Source organism: Pangasianodon hypophthalmus, chromosome 7 (assembly GCF_027358585.1).
Source record: "Pangasianodon hypophthalmus isolate fPanHyp1 chromosome 7, fPanHyp1.pri, whole genome shotgun sequence".
Lineage (NCBI taxonomy): Eukaryota > Metazoa > Chordata > Actinopteri > Siluriformes > Pangasiidae > Pangasianodon > Pangasianodon hypophthalmus.
This window is the reverse complement of record NC_069716.1, coordinates 1186775-1202608: the sequence shown is the minus strand read 5'-3', so window position 1 is coordinate 1202608 and position 15834 is coordinate 1186775. Positions and strand designations below refer to the sequence as shown.

The window sequence follows — 15834 nt, the reverse complement described above, 5'->3', positions numbered from 1 at the left end:
ACTGCTGATCCTGGGTTTATTAAAACGTATATAAATATCCTTCAGGCTTCCAAATACCATCATGGAGTTACATAACTTTCATACGTTTGATGCATTTACAGTGACATTTCTGAGGGAAAAAAAATTATTTGTTTTTAGTAGCAGTCAATTCCTAAAGCTCGATTTTAGCAAATAAATATATATAAAAATCATTCTGGAGAATTAAACTATATTTTTGGGCCTGTTCTGTCTCACATTAGGACATTAAATCAAGAAAGCAAAGTCTTCTCGTGTATTTGTCTCAGAATAACTGCTTATCATTTTATCAAGGATTATGATATTATCATATCTGAGAAACTCTCATCAGGTGAAATTTTCACCTTTTTTGATTGATTTATCCGAAATAAGAAAACATTGGAACTTCATAAGGAGCATAAAAGCAAAAAGGTGCCTATATAGACAACCTCTTTCTGAATTTTATTTTTATTTGTGTTTTATTCTGGAGCATCAATAATACCAATAATTGAATATTACAATATCACAATGATGAATAAGTGATTATCTAAACATCCCTGATCTCTTCAAACCATAAATATCTTTTTTTTTTTTTTTGTTTCTCAGCAGAAAATTGATTAAAGGTCAGATTTACTGACCTACAGACGGAACAATGAGGCCTAGAAAGATCACAAAGTACCAGATTTGGTGTAAACTGTACAATAGAGCAAATTATCTGTATATTTCTGTTCACTGGACGATAGTTCCAATATTGTGATAGCATCGTGAGCTGGGTTAAAAGGTTACACAATCGAATTAATCAAATCAGAACATGAACATGATGTTTGACCAGGATGTGTTTCAGTGAACACCGACACGCAAAATTACTCCGACTGTCTTCTAATAGCGCTACGTCATTATATTCTTAATGTCCTTACCTTGCTGCAGTGCTGGAGATCCGCAGGAACGGACTGAAAGGTTCTTTCTCTCTCTCTCTGGTCGTGTTTTTCAGAGCTGGTTGATGTCTCGGTGTTTATTGAGACGTGTATTGGTCTCCAGACGGCAGGCTGGACGCTTCAGTATCGGTTAGATCTCTTCACTGAGCACATTAGTGAGGAAACACATTTCACACTGATGAATTGGCTATTACATGTGATTTATAGTGAATCCCATGGCACGGTGAGGGCTGAGGACTCTGCTTTAGGACTTCTCTCGCTCTTTAGGAGCACGACTGTCTCTTTTGTTGATGTTAGAAATGTTAAAATCAGATGCGTATTTCACCATTGTAGTTGTTTTTGTGCTCCTGTTATTTCCCAAGGAAAGGTTTTATCAATTTTATCTGGTTATGTCTTGTAGCTGTGATTTCTAAAACACACACAGAGAGAGAGAGAGAGAGAGAGAGAGAGAGAGAGAGAGAGTCTCATTGCCCTGGGAGATCTGTGTCTGTGTCTGTGTGTGTTTTGTGTTTGCCCAGTCTTGGGATAATTATATTTTCAGTGAGGTATGAAGGTGTGTTCATCGCACTGAGGCTAATGATGGGTTGGTGAATGTCACAAACACAAACACACACTGTCTAGACTAAAGCAACAATAGAGAAATGACTCAGGGGGTTAAAATGGAGCTGAAACAAACAAACAAGCAAATCTGGCCTAATAATAATAATAATAATAATAATAATAATAATAATAATAATAAGACATATTTGTCAGATAATATTGTAAACTGGGTTGAAAAAGTTACACAGTGATATTACTGTGATATGAATGTTTAATATCAGGACATAAGATTTTGTTCATCATTTTTGGGTGTTATTTGTGTGTATTTCATACTAATGTTATTATGTTAATTATGTTATAAATGCTCTTTAGTGTTAATTGGACTAAATGTAAAACAGGACGTGATAATAACAGTTCATAGCGTCATTATAAATGTTATTATCACTGTAGTGAGTATCAGCTTTAATCACAGAGTGGCTTTGCTCTTATTTGTGCCTGTTATTAGTTTTATTTCCATGCAATGCTCAGTTTAACTGCACACCAGCAGCAGCACTCAGACTCGGAGCTCTGTAGAGGTTAAAGGTGTTTCAGCTCGTATCGCTTCTTCATACGACTTCATTCGAAACTCGTAAATTCGTGCAACAAACTCGTTACTTCCGAGAGAAAATGTAGACGATGCTGAAGACTTTAATCTCCTGATTTTACTAAAGTTAGCCTGCTAATCTGCTGCCTTTATGCGCGCGCACGCCGGGGCTCGTTTGCGCAGCATTTAGGAGACATTTTGTGTTTGTGCATTTCCTTTATATTGATTCACTTTTTTTAAAAAAAAAAAACCACACACACAAACATATATATATATATGTTTTTTCTTGCACGACCTGAATTTAGATGAGAGAGTTTAGAGCGTTAAATCCTCCTGGCTTGGGATTTTATCACGATAATAAAACAGCAGGAAGGCAAGCAAGAAAGCAATAAAAGCGATGTTTCTGTTCAAATTCTTTAAAAAAATATATAATAAAAAATAATAATTATAATAAACAGCCGCAGGAGATCTGTCTAATTCTGCAAAATGACAGACCTTAGGCTGTATGTCAGGGTGCAAAATAAATAAAAAATACCTTCTACTTGGACTGTAATTGCTTTGTGTTGTTGTTATTTCTCGCCTGATTTAACGTGTATATTGAACCGGGACTCTAATCAGGTCTAATCAGGTCTAATCAGGTCTAATCAGGTCTGGACGTCTGACACGCTTCATGATGTGTATTTGGTAGTAAGGTGTGTATTCACACACACACACACACACACACACACACAGTAGAGCTGAACCTGTGACAAATCGTCCTGCAGACAAAATCCTGACCAAACAGCGTGTTTACTTCCATTAAATAAAACACAATAGTTTATTATTTTTGGGTTGTTGCAAAAAAAAAAATAATAATAATAATAATAATCCGTACCAAATAGTAGTACTATACACAGAGCAAAAACCAATTTCATTCATTTTTATCCCCGCAGAAACATTTTTTGGGTTTTTGTTTTCTATTCTAAATCTATATTCACAACAGACATTTAATAATAAATTTGTAAGCCAGGTAGGACTGGAGCCGTGGAGCAGGCTATGTACATTCCCCTTAAACTGCAAGCAAGACATTTTCATCACATGCGGTGTTAAAGTGAGTTTTTCTCTTTTTGTTTTTAAACCAAAGGCCCGGAAGCCTCTACAAACCTGGAGATGATATTCAGACACATATTTACACATGAAGTCCAGTCACTTAGAGTCCAGAAGGCGAAAGAAAAATCGAGCTTAATGAGGGTTTTTAGTTTTTTGTTTTTTTTTTCTTCTTGTCTAAATGCTACACACCCGTCTGTGAGAAATCTTCCGGTTTCTGTCGAAAACAAACTCCATCTGGACGATGACGAGCCTCGGTGCTTTCATTCTTTCTTCTGTATAGTGCCAGGTTTCATTTTGGAAGAAAATAAAATTAAAAAAAAAATTAAAACTAAAAAAAAAAAAAAAAAGATGAAGTCCAGAGATGGATTCCCGAGATGTTCAGTCCTTAACTCTCCGTGCGCTTTGATTTATTTATGTATTTATTTATTTATGTATTTATTTATTTATCTGTGACGGGAAAATAAAATCAAAACATGTGCTGTTTTTTTCTTCTTCCTGGGATTTGCTGTTCTTAGTTCTTAATTTTAGTTTTTCTTTCTTTTGTTTTGTTTTTGTTTGTTTGAAATTGCGCGTTTGTTTCTTCTCCTCCTGCGCCTCTACACGGGTCTGTCCACGGCGTACTGACACGCGCTGAGGTTCGTGGCGGCGTTCTGGACTCCCGCGTAGCCGAAGCTCGAGTGCTGCTTGGCTTTGAGTCTCAGACTCGCCAGGCTGGAGTTACACGTGTCCCGGTAGACGTAGGGCGGAGTCGGCGGGGCGTACGGACACGCGGCGGGCGAGTTGAGCGACGCGTTGCCGAGGTTGTTGAGGTTGTTGAGGCCGTTGAGACCGGACGCGGGCACGGCCATGCCGGAGCTCATGCTCATGCTCATGGAGGAGATGGAGCTCGGCGCGGGCGGAGGCGGAGGCGGCGGCGGCGGCGCGGCGGAGAACATCGCCTGGGACGACAGCGGGCTGATGGAGTTCATCGAGTTGAAGAACGGGAAGCTCTTGGCCGAGAGCGAGGCCGGAGCGAGCCCTTTAGCCGCCGCCGCCCAGTTGTTGTACGTGTAGCTTGGGTACACGTCGTCGTAGGGCTGCACCAAGCCGTTAAACTGCGCGCCGAAGCCGTTCTTGCAGAGCTCGGCCTGCTGGTTGCGCTCGCGCTTCCGCCATTTGGCGCGACGGTTCTTGAACCAAACCTGCAACAAAACAAATAATAATAATAATAATAATCATCATAACAATAATAATAATAATAATAATAATGCACCGATATTTATTTACATAATAATCATGATAATGTCTTTATTATCACAATCCAAAATATCACTGAGCATATTCAACAACAACAACAACAACAACAACAACAACAGCAGCAGCAGGATATTATATTTCTCATAACTCAAGACATAAAGGCATTAAACTCTACTTTGTGGTGAACGTGGAACCATCAAGACCACATCTCTGTGCCTTTATTATGTGCACGTGCATGCAGTTACACCTTTAACTAGCTTTTAGACTAAACCTGTAAAGGCCCTCAAGCTCCAAACGTGTTCTTTAAATTATTTTAAAGTATAAATTTACTAAATAAAGATGTAAAGATGACATCAATGCAGCGGCACTGAGTGTGTGTTTATCACTTTATTCACACACCAGCTTTAATTACCAAACAGTCTGAGAGAGAACATTATTAATAAATCCTGTAAATCAATTTCAGATTTTATTTTTTTTTTGTGTGTGTGTGTGTGTGTGTGTGTGTAAATGTCGGGTTTATTTATTGATACATGTCGTTATGTGTATTGCAGACTTGCAGGAGTTCAGCAGTGGAAATGGAGGACTGCTTAAATGTTTCTGGCAGTAATTAAAAAAATAATAAAAAAGATTCCAACATTTTGTTATCATAAGCCTTGAAGTGAATTTAGACTGATGTTCAGATGATGATGATGATGTTCAGATGATGACGATGATGTTCAGATGATGGTTTTTCTCCCCGCGTTCACTTTAGATCTCATGAAAAAGTTGAACTCCGCCCGATTACTTAAGCTACTTTTCTTTAAAAGTTAAAACATCAGATCATTTAATTGTGGGTGTCAGATTTATAGACTCACTCATCTCTCTGTCTGCTCTTTAACCGAGCTGCTCTTTATCAGTGTCTCATTTCACCCAAATCCCAATACACGTCCAGCTTTAGCTGTCAGTGTGTATTCCTCCTCCTCCCTAACGCCCGATGTGTATTCCACCTCCAAACCCGTGTGTGTGTGTGTGTGTGTGTGTGTGTGTTGCCTCCATACACACTCTGACCTTAAGCACACAACATGGGAATGGCAATCACAAAAAACACAAAGCTTTACACCTCTTTCACACCGAGTGTGTGTTACTCCATTAAGGCTTCTTATGGTGTGTGTGTGTGTGTGTGTGTGTGTGTGTGTTTTGACTGTAAAGCTTTTCCCACCCTTAATTAGCTCAACACCAAACAAATTTAGACTTGTTGACCTTAATTAAGTTTAAATAGATCACATTTGACCTTTAATTTTAAGTTTAAAAACAAATCAGACTTGATTTCACCTCCAGGTGTAAGATTTTATCTGATTAAATAAATACTAAAAAAAAAAAAAAAGTTGACTAGCTAAGAGGAATAAACATTTCATTATTCACCATGTGCGGATTACAGGATATCTGTTTGTGAATATTTAATTAAATAATCATGTAAATAAGTGTTAAATCAGGCTACTTCTTTACTAACTTTAATACAGAGCCTAGCGAATTTACGGGTTCACTCACACTTATTATTATTATTATTATTATTATTATTTATTTTTGTTTTGTTTACAGAAACGCGTGTCTTTGCTGCACTGCAAAACAATTTCTCTTCTTTCTTCTCTTCTTGTTCTTCTAGTTTGAAACCTGACATGTTGATGTTCATGCAACTTTTATTTAATTTAAATAAAGTTAAAAGGTTGTGAATTAGCGGCGTCCCTCAGAGATTCAGTCTGAGGCAATTCAATTTACACAAGCGAGCTATTAATCTCTCTCTCTCTCTCTCTCTCTCTCTCTCTTTCTCTTTCAGGATGAAAAAAAGGAAATAAAATCACGTTAATGCAGAAATAAAAGTGAAAACATGCAGCTCTGAGACTCTGGCTAAAAGAGGACTAATAGCGACATTTGTTTTATTTATATAAAAAACGTTAATTTATTTAATAAATCAAATTATTATGATGATGGTTTTTTTTAGTAATATGAAGTGTTAAATATTTAATAATATTTTCTGAGTTGTATATAAAGTGATATAAAGTAAAGCAGCACGTGCTATAGTGTATATTATAGTTATAATGGACGCATGTTTGCGGTTAATTGTATTTGATGCTGTTGGTTGTTTACAGTGATTTATTGTCGTACCCGGACTCGCGCCTCCGTGAGGTTGGTCCAGACGGCGATCTCCTCGCGCGTGCTCATGTCCGGGTAACGGTTCCGCTGGAATGTGGCCTCGAGCTCCTGCAGCTGCTGGCTCGTGAAGTGCGTCCGCTGCCGCCGCTGCCGCTTTTTCTTCGACGGATCATCGGAAGAGTCTTCGTTTTTACTCTGGACTTTCTCTTTTTCTACAGAAGCAAAAAAATAGATATAAAAAATAAAACATATATATATATATATATATATATATATATATATATATATATATATATACATTTTTTTAAAAAAAAAGTCATTATGAACGCGTTCACGCGGCTGCAGCTTCAGCAGCGAAGGCGAACATTCACGCTCAATCAGGCGCCTCATCAAGCGTGTAAAAGGTTCGGATTAAAAAATAAATAAATAAATAAATTGCTTTCCAGTTCACACTGCTCTTTATTTACACTCCACACACACACACACACACACACACAGACACACACACATACATATCACTGCAGCTCCACACTCCAAAAGGAAGATCTTTTATTTTCGGATTGTCTCAAGAGGCCAGAATCCTTCAAACAGCCTCCTGAGACTTTACTGCACGAATTCATCCAGAGGTTCCTGAGTCACACTTTGATTTCAGATCAATTTAAAAATTAATTATTTAAGACTAATTGATTAAAAAGGAAATTGCACCAGTTGAGTCGCACGTGAAGCTTTACCAAGTTTTTATTTATTTATTTTTTTAATATAAGATCTAATATTTTCACTAAAGCTCTCTCTCTCACACACACACACACACACACACACAGACAATTTATCCTTCTTATTAAGCAATGTACGCGTTAAAAACAGCTCGAACAGGTTTAATAGGTCACCAGATTCAGCTCACACACACACACACACACACACACACACATACACACACACACACACACACACTAACTCTCCCGCACATTTTAAACTGAACAAACACAAACCAGATGAACACAGTGTCGGTTGCACTTTATACTGACGCGCATCTGCACTTTATTTACCTCCTTTATTTGTTTTAAAAAATCAGCTACCTTTTTAAAATAATAAAATGCTGTGTGTGTGTGTGTGTGTGTGTGTGTGTGTGTGTTGGATTAAAAGTCGCGCGCAGGGAATGAAGCTTTACGATGCGATTTAAGGACAGAAGAAGTGCAGAGTTCAGACACTCCAGCTTCACCTCCACTCCATCCGCACTAATGATTATAATTACGATTATAATTATTATAATTATTGTTTGCGCAGTTTAATGAGCACGTGTAATGCTAGCGCGTGACCGACAATTAACAAAATGCTAATTAATTGTGGTGCCAGTTGAGAGAAGTTCCGTCAACACTTTAAGAGCTAATTCAACACTGTAGGTGTTAATTCCTCCATGTAGGTGTTGAGATGGAAGTGAGTCTCTCTCTCTCTCTCTCTCTCTCTCTCTCTCCTCGCTCCTGGTCGTACCTGTGGCCTCGGGACTGTGTGTGTCCGTGGTTCCCTCCACTCCGTGTTTGGAGGCCATGTGGAGAGCTGAGATCAGTTTGGAACCTCCTGAGATGTGATGGTGGTGGTGATGATGGTGATGATGATGATGATCTAAACTCAGCGGATCCTTCATCGAGTTCATCGAGCGATAAAAAAAAAACAGAAGTCGCGTTTTCGGTTTAACGGGTTGAAGAGAAAAACTCCAGAATGGGAAGAAGGAGAAGAAGAAGAAGGAGAAGAAGAAGAGACACACTGGGATGTGTGTGTGTGTGTGTGTGTGTGTCCGCTTAGCAGATCCTTCCTCACTCAGATCAGATCTTCTTCTTCTTCACAAAAAAAAAAAAAAAAAAAAAAAAAAAAATCTTTTCCAGCTCAGCCCGGAGATCAACCGTGAGCAGTGTGTGTGTGTGTGCGTGTGTGTGTGTGTGTGTGTGTGTGTGTATCGCAGCAGTAAATGAGCGCAGACTGACAGAGACAGGTAGGAGATATTATATCCATACACACACACTCTCTCTCTCACACACACACATTTCTCACACTGCCATCTCTCTCTTCTCTCCTTCAGCTGTTCTTCTGCTCTTTTGCACGTCCAAATCTCTCTCTCTCTCTCTCTCTCTCTCTCTCTCTCTGACGTCACACAAGCTCCTCCCACCGTTTTTGACAGGTCATCAAGGTCCACATGATGGTTTCAGCGGCCAATGAGAGGAGTGTGTGTGTGAGTGTGTATGTGTATGTGTGTGTGTGTGTGTGTGTGTGTGTGAGTGTGTGTGTGTTTTCACATGAAGATTTTAGAGCCCACACTGATGTTCCCACAAAACACAGGAAGCCACTTTATAGCCACCAAAAAGCAGAAAAAAGGAGAGAAAGAAAGAAATGAAGCAGAAAAGTCACACAATCTTCACAGTCACGTGACTCACACGTGAATTTACATGTATGCGGTTTTTTTTAGACAATATGATATTTCACATATTTTTCACATGCAGTGTGTGTGTGTGTGTGTGTGTGTGGTTTTACTTCCACTTGTGATTTGTACACACGGGTCATTTACTGTCACGTGATTTTTACACAATTCTTATGCTGTCACGTGATTTTTCACGTTATTTCTTTCATTTCAGGTCCTATTTTTTTTTTACACGATTCATTTAGGACACGTGTTTTTTTATTTTCATTTTCATTTGATTCCTTTATTTCACGCTTGATTTATTTTTCCTGTGATTTTTTTTTACACGATTCATTCAGGACACGTGGAGTTCACAAGAACACGTTTTTGACGTGTGAACACATATAAGCTCACATAATCTCTTGTTAAAAACGTGATCACGTCAAAACATATGTGAAGAATAATAATAAGAAGAAGAATAAGAAGAATAAGAAGCTCTCAGATCATGTTATGAGTGTCTGAACCGGTGTCCCACGTCCTGTTCTTGATAAATGACCCGGTGCATTATGGGTATTTTGCACACTTTAGGGAACATGACGTCATTTGTTCAGGTCTTGGGAACTCAGGAGTGCAGTAGATGTTCTCTAAGCTTTTGGATGTGGTTGAAAAACCTCCAGAAATCGTGCACTACATGGTGTATAGGGTGTGAGTGGAGTCTGTAAGTGTGTAAGAGCTATTACTGTGTTATAACTACACTTTATAGCTTATAACACACACGAGTTCACTGACACAGTGTCCTCCATGACACAGAGCCACAGTCAGACACGTTTAAGAGACAAACTGATGAAAAAAGAGTCAGCTCAACGCTGTAGGTGTTCATTCTTCGCTCTGTAAGTGCTGAGTTCTGTCTAGAACCCGTGGCCTCGGGGCTGTCTGGGTTTCTGCGCTCTGTGTTTGGACGCCATGTAGCCAAATTCCCCAAATTCCCCGTGTTGCGTTCAAATATATACGCAAACCTTCATAAAAGCTTCAAAACGAACGTTTTCGATTGAATACAGGCCTCATTCATGATCTTAATCCTCAATTTAACGATGAATCATTCCTTCTTCATTATTTCAATTTGTTTCTATTCTGCACTTTATTAGTCACTGAAGATTGCAGGTCAGTGAAGATTGATCCATCGTGTTTGTGTGGTTGTGTGTTTTCGTCTCACACACCTTGCGCAGTCATGTTTCTAAGTCGTCCTGGCGTTAGTAGACGATTAGTCACCGGACTAAGCCTCGGCGCTCGGCTTAGGAAAAGCAGCTCCAAGAATGGAGCACTTCTAGGAAAAGATCCTGAATTGAGATTTGAGACATTAGAGCTTCAGCTGGTCTGAGATGATAGTGATGATGATGATGATGATGATGATGATATCTGCATTGCACTTCAGTCTGGAGAGTGGGTTTTTACAACCTGATAAACATCTCCATTTAAACGCAGTGCTTCATCATAAACAGACTCCTGAAGGCCTGGTTCTTCTCTAAAGCACTACGAGGAGATAAATATTTTCAGAACCAGATGTGAGCTGTAGGCTAACCTTCTCCTACTTTAATAAGAAGTACATTTTAAGTCTTCTTTTGTTTGTATGTGTAATTTATGCTATTCGCTGAGCTGTGGCTTCACTGAAGTTCTTCAAATCAGATCAAATCAAATCAAAGTAGAACTGTACATTATGCTGATTAGCAGAAGAAGAAGAAGAAGAAGAAGAAGAAGAAGAACCAAGCACTAAAGAACATCCAATCACAAAATCACCCCTTTTTATATCTCAAGGACACTTAAATCCCTTTAATTCCCTTATTCAGTATGTGTTTTATTATTTTTTTTATTCCTTCACTCAGGACTGAAAGAGCTCTAGATCTCCAGAAAAGTCTTTTACATGCCCTTCATTTGTCCTGCGTCAAAAAAAGGAAGGACACGAAAGAAAACAGAAAAGACAGCCGTGTTTTACATCAGTTCAAACCTGCATATTAATAATTCAAAAGAAAAAGAATGAAGTAAGAGAATCCCAGCTATTCCGGATCAGTCCGATTCGCGTTCACACTCCTGTGGTCTGTATTTCAGCTGTATTTAATCCGTAAAGCTGCAACGCGCCAGACAAATAAAACTGAATCCATTTCCAGTTAAATCGATTTTTAAATCGATTTCTATTCCTGTCTCGGTGTAGAGTTAGTTATTCATCCAAAATCAGCAGAGAAAGATTCTGAGCAGCCAGGACAAGAAATCTGATTCGTTATTCATTATAATTAATAAGCGCTTTGTTAAAGTTAGAATTAGAAAGTAAACAAATGGACAAAAAATAAATAATCCGACATCATCTGTTAAATGAATTAACAAGCTCCGTGACTAATGTACTACTACTACTGCTAATAATAATAATAATAATAATAATAATAAGAGTCAGGACTGTGAGTGTTGTCGGCTCACACTGATGTTAGATTTGTCAGGGATTTTTGTCTGGGTTTGTGTCGGGGGTTTGTGTCGGGGGTTTGTCGGGGGTTTGTCGGGGGTTTGTCGGGTCGGTTCCGGATTATTGCTCCGTATTCAGGATTTGAGGATGCTGTGGATTTACGCTCGCGCTAATTACCGATTCAGTCAATATTGAGCGCGAGGACAGAAGCTTTTCCGCAGGATTACCGAGCACAGCACATTCCGCCATTACTCTATTCCCCTTCAGCATGCAGGATTTCAGTACACATTTAGTTTCTCCCCCCTGTGGGCTGCATATATTACAGACAGAGAGAGAGAGACAGAGAGAGAGAGAGAGAGAGACAGAGAGACAGAGAGAGAGAGAGAGAGAGACAGAGAGACAGAGAGAGAGAGAGAGAGAGACAGAGAGAGAGAGAGAGAGAGAGAGAGACAGAGAGAGAGAGACAGAGTAATCAAGGCTTTCTCCTCCATCACTTCTGAGCTTTTCATGCTTTTGCATTTTTAGTTTTTTTTATGTCTGTCTCTTCCACTTAACTGGTTCATTTTCTGCGTAATTATTTGTACTATTTCTTTTTTTTATGTATTATTTTATATATTTTTATTATTTTTTATTTATATAATCACTAGCGAATACTAGTCTATAACTCATAAATAAGTTTAGATTTAATCAGCCAGCTTTATTTATTTATTTATTTACTTTAAAATTTTTCCTCTTGTTATTTTTTTATTATTTTGTTTCTGTCCTGCGGGTCTCTAGCCCACTGTTCCCACCTCTATAGTTTACTGTAATTTAATGTAATATAATGTAATGTAATGTAATGTAATATAATGTATTAAACACAATGCTTTCAGGGACAAATCTGCAAATCGCTCTCGTACAAAAAATGCCAAATAAATCAACGCTTTTTATTTTTATTTTAATCTTTAATACTCTTATTGCTCTTTAAACTGAGATTTCTTTCGGAAACGCGTTCGTCTTCAGTCCTTCAGCGAAACAAACACACACAAGGAGCTGCTAAATACAACAAATCAACAAAACAACAAAACAACAAAACACAATTCCACAACCGGAGTCAGGAATCGGTTTAAAAAATCACCAAACCGTGGGTTCACCTCGACACACACACACACACACACACACACACACACACACACACACACACACACACACACACGGGGCGCACCTGCAAATTAAAACAGAAAGAAAGAAAGAAATTATCGCGCGCGTGTATTTTTCTTTGCCTCCTGCACTTCCTGCACTGACCACCAGGGGTCCATCTGACACAATAAACCGCACACACACACAAACACACACACAAACACACACACACACACACACATAAACACACACACCGACAGTTCTGCTCAATTAAACTCCACCACTGATAGTAAAGACAAAGTAAAATAAATAATTTAGTAAATAACAAAGTCGGGAAAAGCGAGTGAGTGAGAGAGAGAGAGAGAAAGAGAGAGAGAGAGAGAGACAGATAGAGAGAGATAGATAGATAGAGAGAGAGAGAGAGAGAGAGAGAGAGAGAGAGAAAGAGAGAGAGAGAGATAAAAAAGATCATTAAAGGAAAAAAAAATCTACGGATTCACGCACAGAGCGATGACGCGGAACAGTGAATAACAAAATCTCTAATTGAAGAGGAAAGAAAGAAAAAGAAAGAAAGAAAGAAAGAAAGAGAGATGGTGTGGAAGGCGGTGCAGGTCTCTGTGCAAGAGCCGATAATTAAAGGGAGAAATAAATGTAATTAAACAACAAAAACAACAACAACAACAACAACAGAGCCACAGTAAGCTACTGAGGCGGTGTCACATTCACACACACACACACACACACACACACACACACAAGAATCTGCAGCACAAACACTAATCCAAGAGCTGACTAAGTGCAAATAAATAAATAAATAAATAAATAAATAAGATACGGAAGGCAGTGGAGCAAGACTCAGTGTGAGAGCCGACAATTAAAGGCAGAAATAAATTAAATTAAAGTAAAAATGTATTAATAATAATGAAGGAAGCAAAACTGCTGAAGCTGTGTTACATTCACACACAGAAAAGTTTAAACCACAAACAAAAGTTCAGGAAAAATAAACAAATGAACAAATAAACAGATGATCTGGAAGCAACACACACACACACACACACACACACACAAAGAGAGAGAGAGAAGTGTGTATGGCATTTAATAGATGATGAATGAGTGAATAAAATAAATAAAAAAGAAATAAAAACAGTGATGACATCGAAAGCTGATAATTAAAAGGAAAATTTAAATAAAATGAAATGAATTTAAAAAGTCAAAAGAGATTATTTAGGCAGGAGTTTAATGAATGAATGAATGAATGAATGAAATAAAGAAATGATCACATGGAGAGATGATCTCAGTTCACGAGCCGACAATTAAACAAATAATAATTCAAGAGATGAATGAGAATAAACTCCCAAACAAACAAACAAACAAACAAATAAATAAATAAATAAATAAATAAATAAATAAGCGGTTTTACTCACCCAGTTGCACACACGTTGACACGAGTTTTCGGCAGTGAGAATCCATTTAGTTTATTGTTCAAAATCTGTAAATAAATAAAAAAATATTTATATGTACAGACATTTATTAGGGCATCGCACGCGCCTAACAACAACAACGATAATACTACTACTACTACTAATAATAATAATAATAATAATAATAATAATTGGATGGAGTGTTTGACTCTTAAACCGGAAGTGCGTCACGTCCCTCATCATTTGTTCTGAAATCCCTCCGAGACCGCGCTAATTAAGGTGGAGAGTGTGTGCGCGTGTGTTTGTGCACATGTGCATGCATGCATGAATACCTGTGTGTTTGTGTGTGTGTGTGTGTGTGTGTGTGTGTGTGTGTGTGTGTGAGGGTGCAGGAAGTCGGTGGAGTGATTGGGCGGTAAAATCAGCGGGATTAGTGTGTGATTGAGATGTCTGTCGGTCGGATATTACTAAATTCATTATGTGTGTGAGTGTGTGTGTGTGTGTGTGTGTGTGTGTGAGTGTGTGTGTGTGTGAGTGTGTGGAATAACACACAGATGGCCTTTATTAGTGCTCTGTTTGATTATGATAATCGACAGTGCGAAATCTGCCGCTGTTTAACACACACACACACACACACACACACAAAGGAGATGTATGTGTGTCTATGTGTGTGAGAGATAGTGTGTGTGTGTGTGTGTGTGTGTGTGTGTGTGGAAGTGTGAGTGTGTGTACAGATTACTGATCAATAATCCCAAACATGAGACTGTTAAATAATAATAATAATAATAATAATAATAAGCTATGACGTCAGTACAGAAGTTTAATACACATGTGCACAAAATACACAAAAAATGTTTTTCTTCAATTAGCATGATTTAGGCTAATAACGTCGAAATTAATAATCAATAATAAATAAAATGTTGGAATAACTGACTGTATTTTAATAATTGTTGGTTTGTTTTTAAATTGTAAATAAAAATTTATCTCTATGATGATGATGATGATGTTATTATTTTTTCTGCTGATGATTTGTCTTTTATTTTATATTATATATATTATATATATTAATCTATAGTTCTATATTTTTCTGTTTTTTATTATAAATAATAAAAATTTCCAATAAATTGGGGATAAATTCTTTGCTTTTAATTTAAATAATTTCTCTTTATTTATTTAGATTTTTTTACAGTGTTTAATCAGCCTCTTGTTGATTTATATAAACACCAGAAGCTGCTTTTTTTTCAGTGATTAATTTATAATTATATTTAATTTACAGTATTTTATGCAGCTGTTTGTCATTTCTGTATTTATATCAAGAATCCGATCATTAGATTAAAATCAAAAAAGGAAATGAAATTAGAAAAGTTTGCGCATTTTGTCATTTATTTCTCAAATAGAAATTGATAAAAAAGACAATTTTTAATTTAATGATAAAAAAAATGTAACAATTTTGGCTGTTTAATGTGAAATGAATTCAAATCACGTGACCATTTTATGAAGCCGGATTTAGTTTAATGTGATTAAACAATCAACAAATCAAGAAGGATTATTCGCTTTTATTTACTTTTAAATATTTAACATGTGAGTTATCTGTGTAATCTGTAATGTGTGTTTATAAACTGATTTACAGTTTGTGACGTTTATTTATTTATTTATTTATTTATTTATTTATTTATTTATTTTTAAATGTATATATTTTCTTATTCACCTTCTGCAAATATACCAATTTTAAAAATGTGACGAAAAAGAAACTGGCAGCGCGTTTTCCTTTTTTACCCAGACTGCACTTCTGTGTGTGTGTGTGTGTGTGTGTGTGTGTGTGTGTGCATTAATATTAACCTCATTAACATCAGCTTCGTGTCTGCTAGCGACATTTCAGAAGTCAAAATTCTTGTTGTTTTAATCTTTTAATCTTAAATATTCACCCTGTACGTCATCTGTAATGTGTG

At 37.3% G+C, this 15834-nt stretch overlaps 1 protein-coding gene across 2 annotated transcripts in view; it reads right to left on the bottom strand.

The window, feature by feature from the left end:
- Positions 1–3273: 3273 nt before the first annotated feature.
- Positions 3274–15834, bottom strand: part of pitx2 (paired-like homeodomain 2) — a 13522-nt gene continuing 961 nt past the window's right edge. Inside the window, exons 2-4 of one of the 2 annotated variants that reach the window (XM_034305665.2) lie at positions 13889–13953; positions 6520–6719; positions 3274–4322 (exon numbers count right to left, since the gene is read on the bottom strand). In XM_034305665.2, the coding sequence (XP_034161556.1) occupies positions 3738–4322; positions 6520–6719; positions 13889–13934 (831 nt within the window). In that variant the 5' untranslated portion in view covers positions 13935–13953 and the 3' untranslated portion in view covers positions 3274–3737. Of the gene's footprint in view, positions 4323–6519; positions 6720–7995; positions 8709–13888; positions 13954–15834 lie in introns of those variants that run through there. The other variant, XM_034305664.2, reaches the window with a different exon arrangement.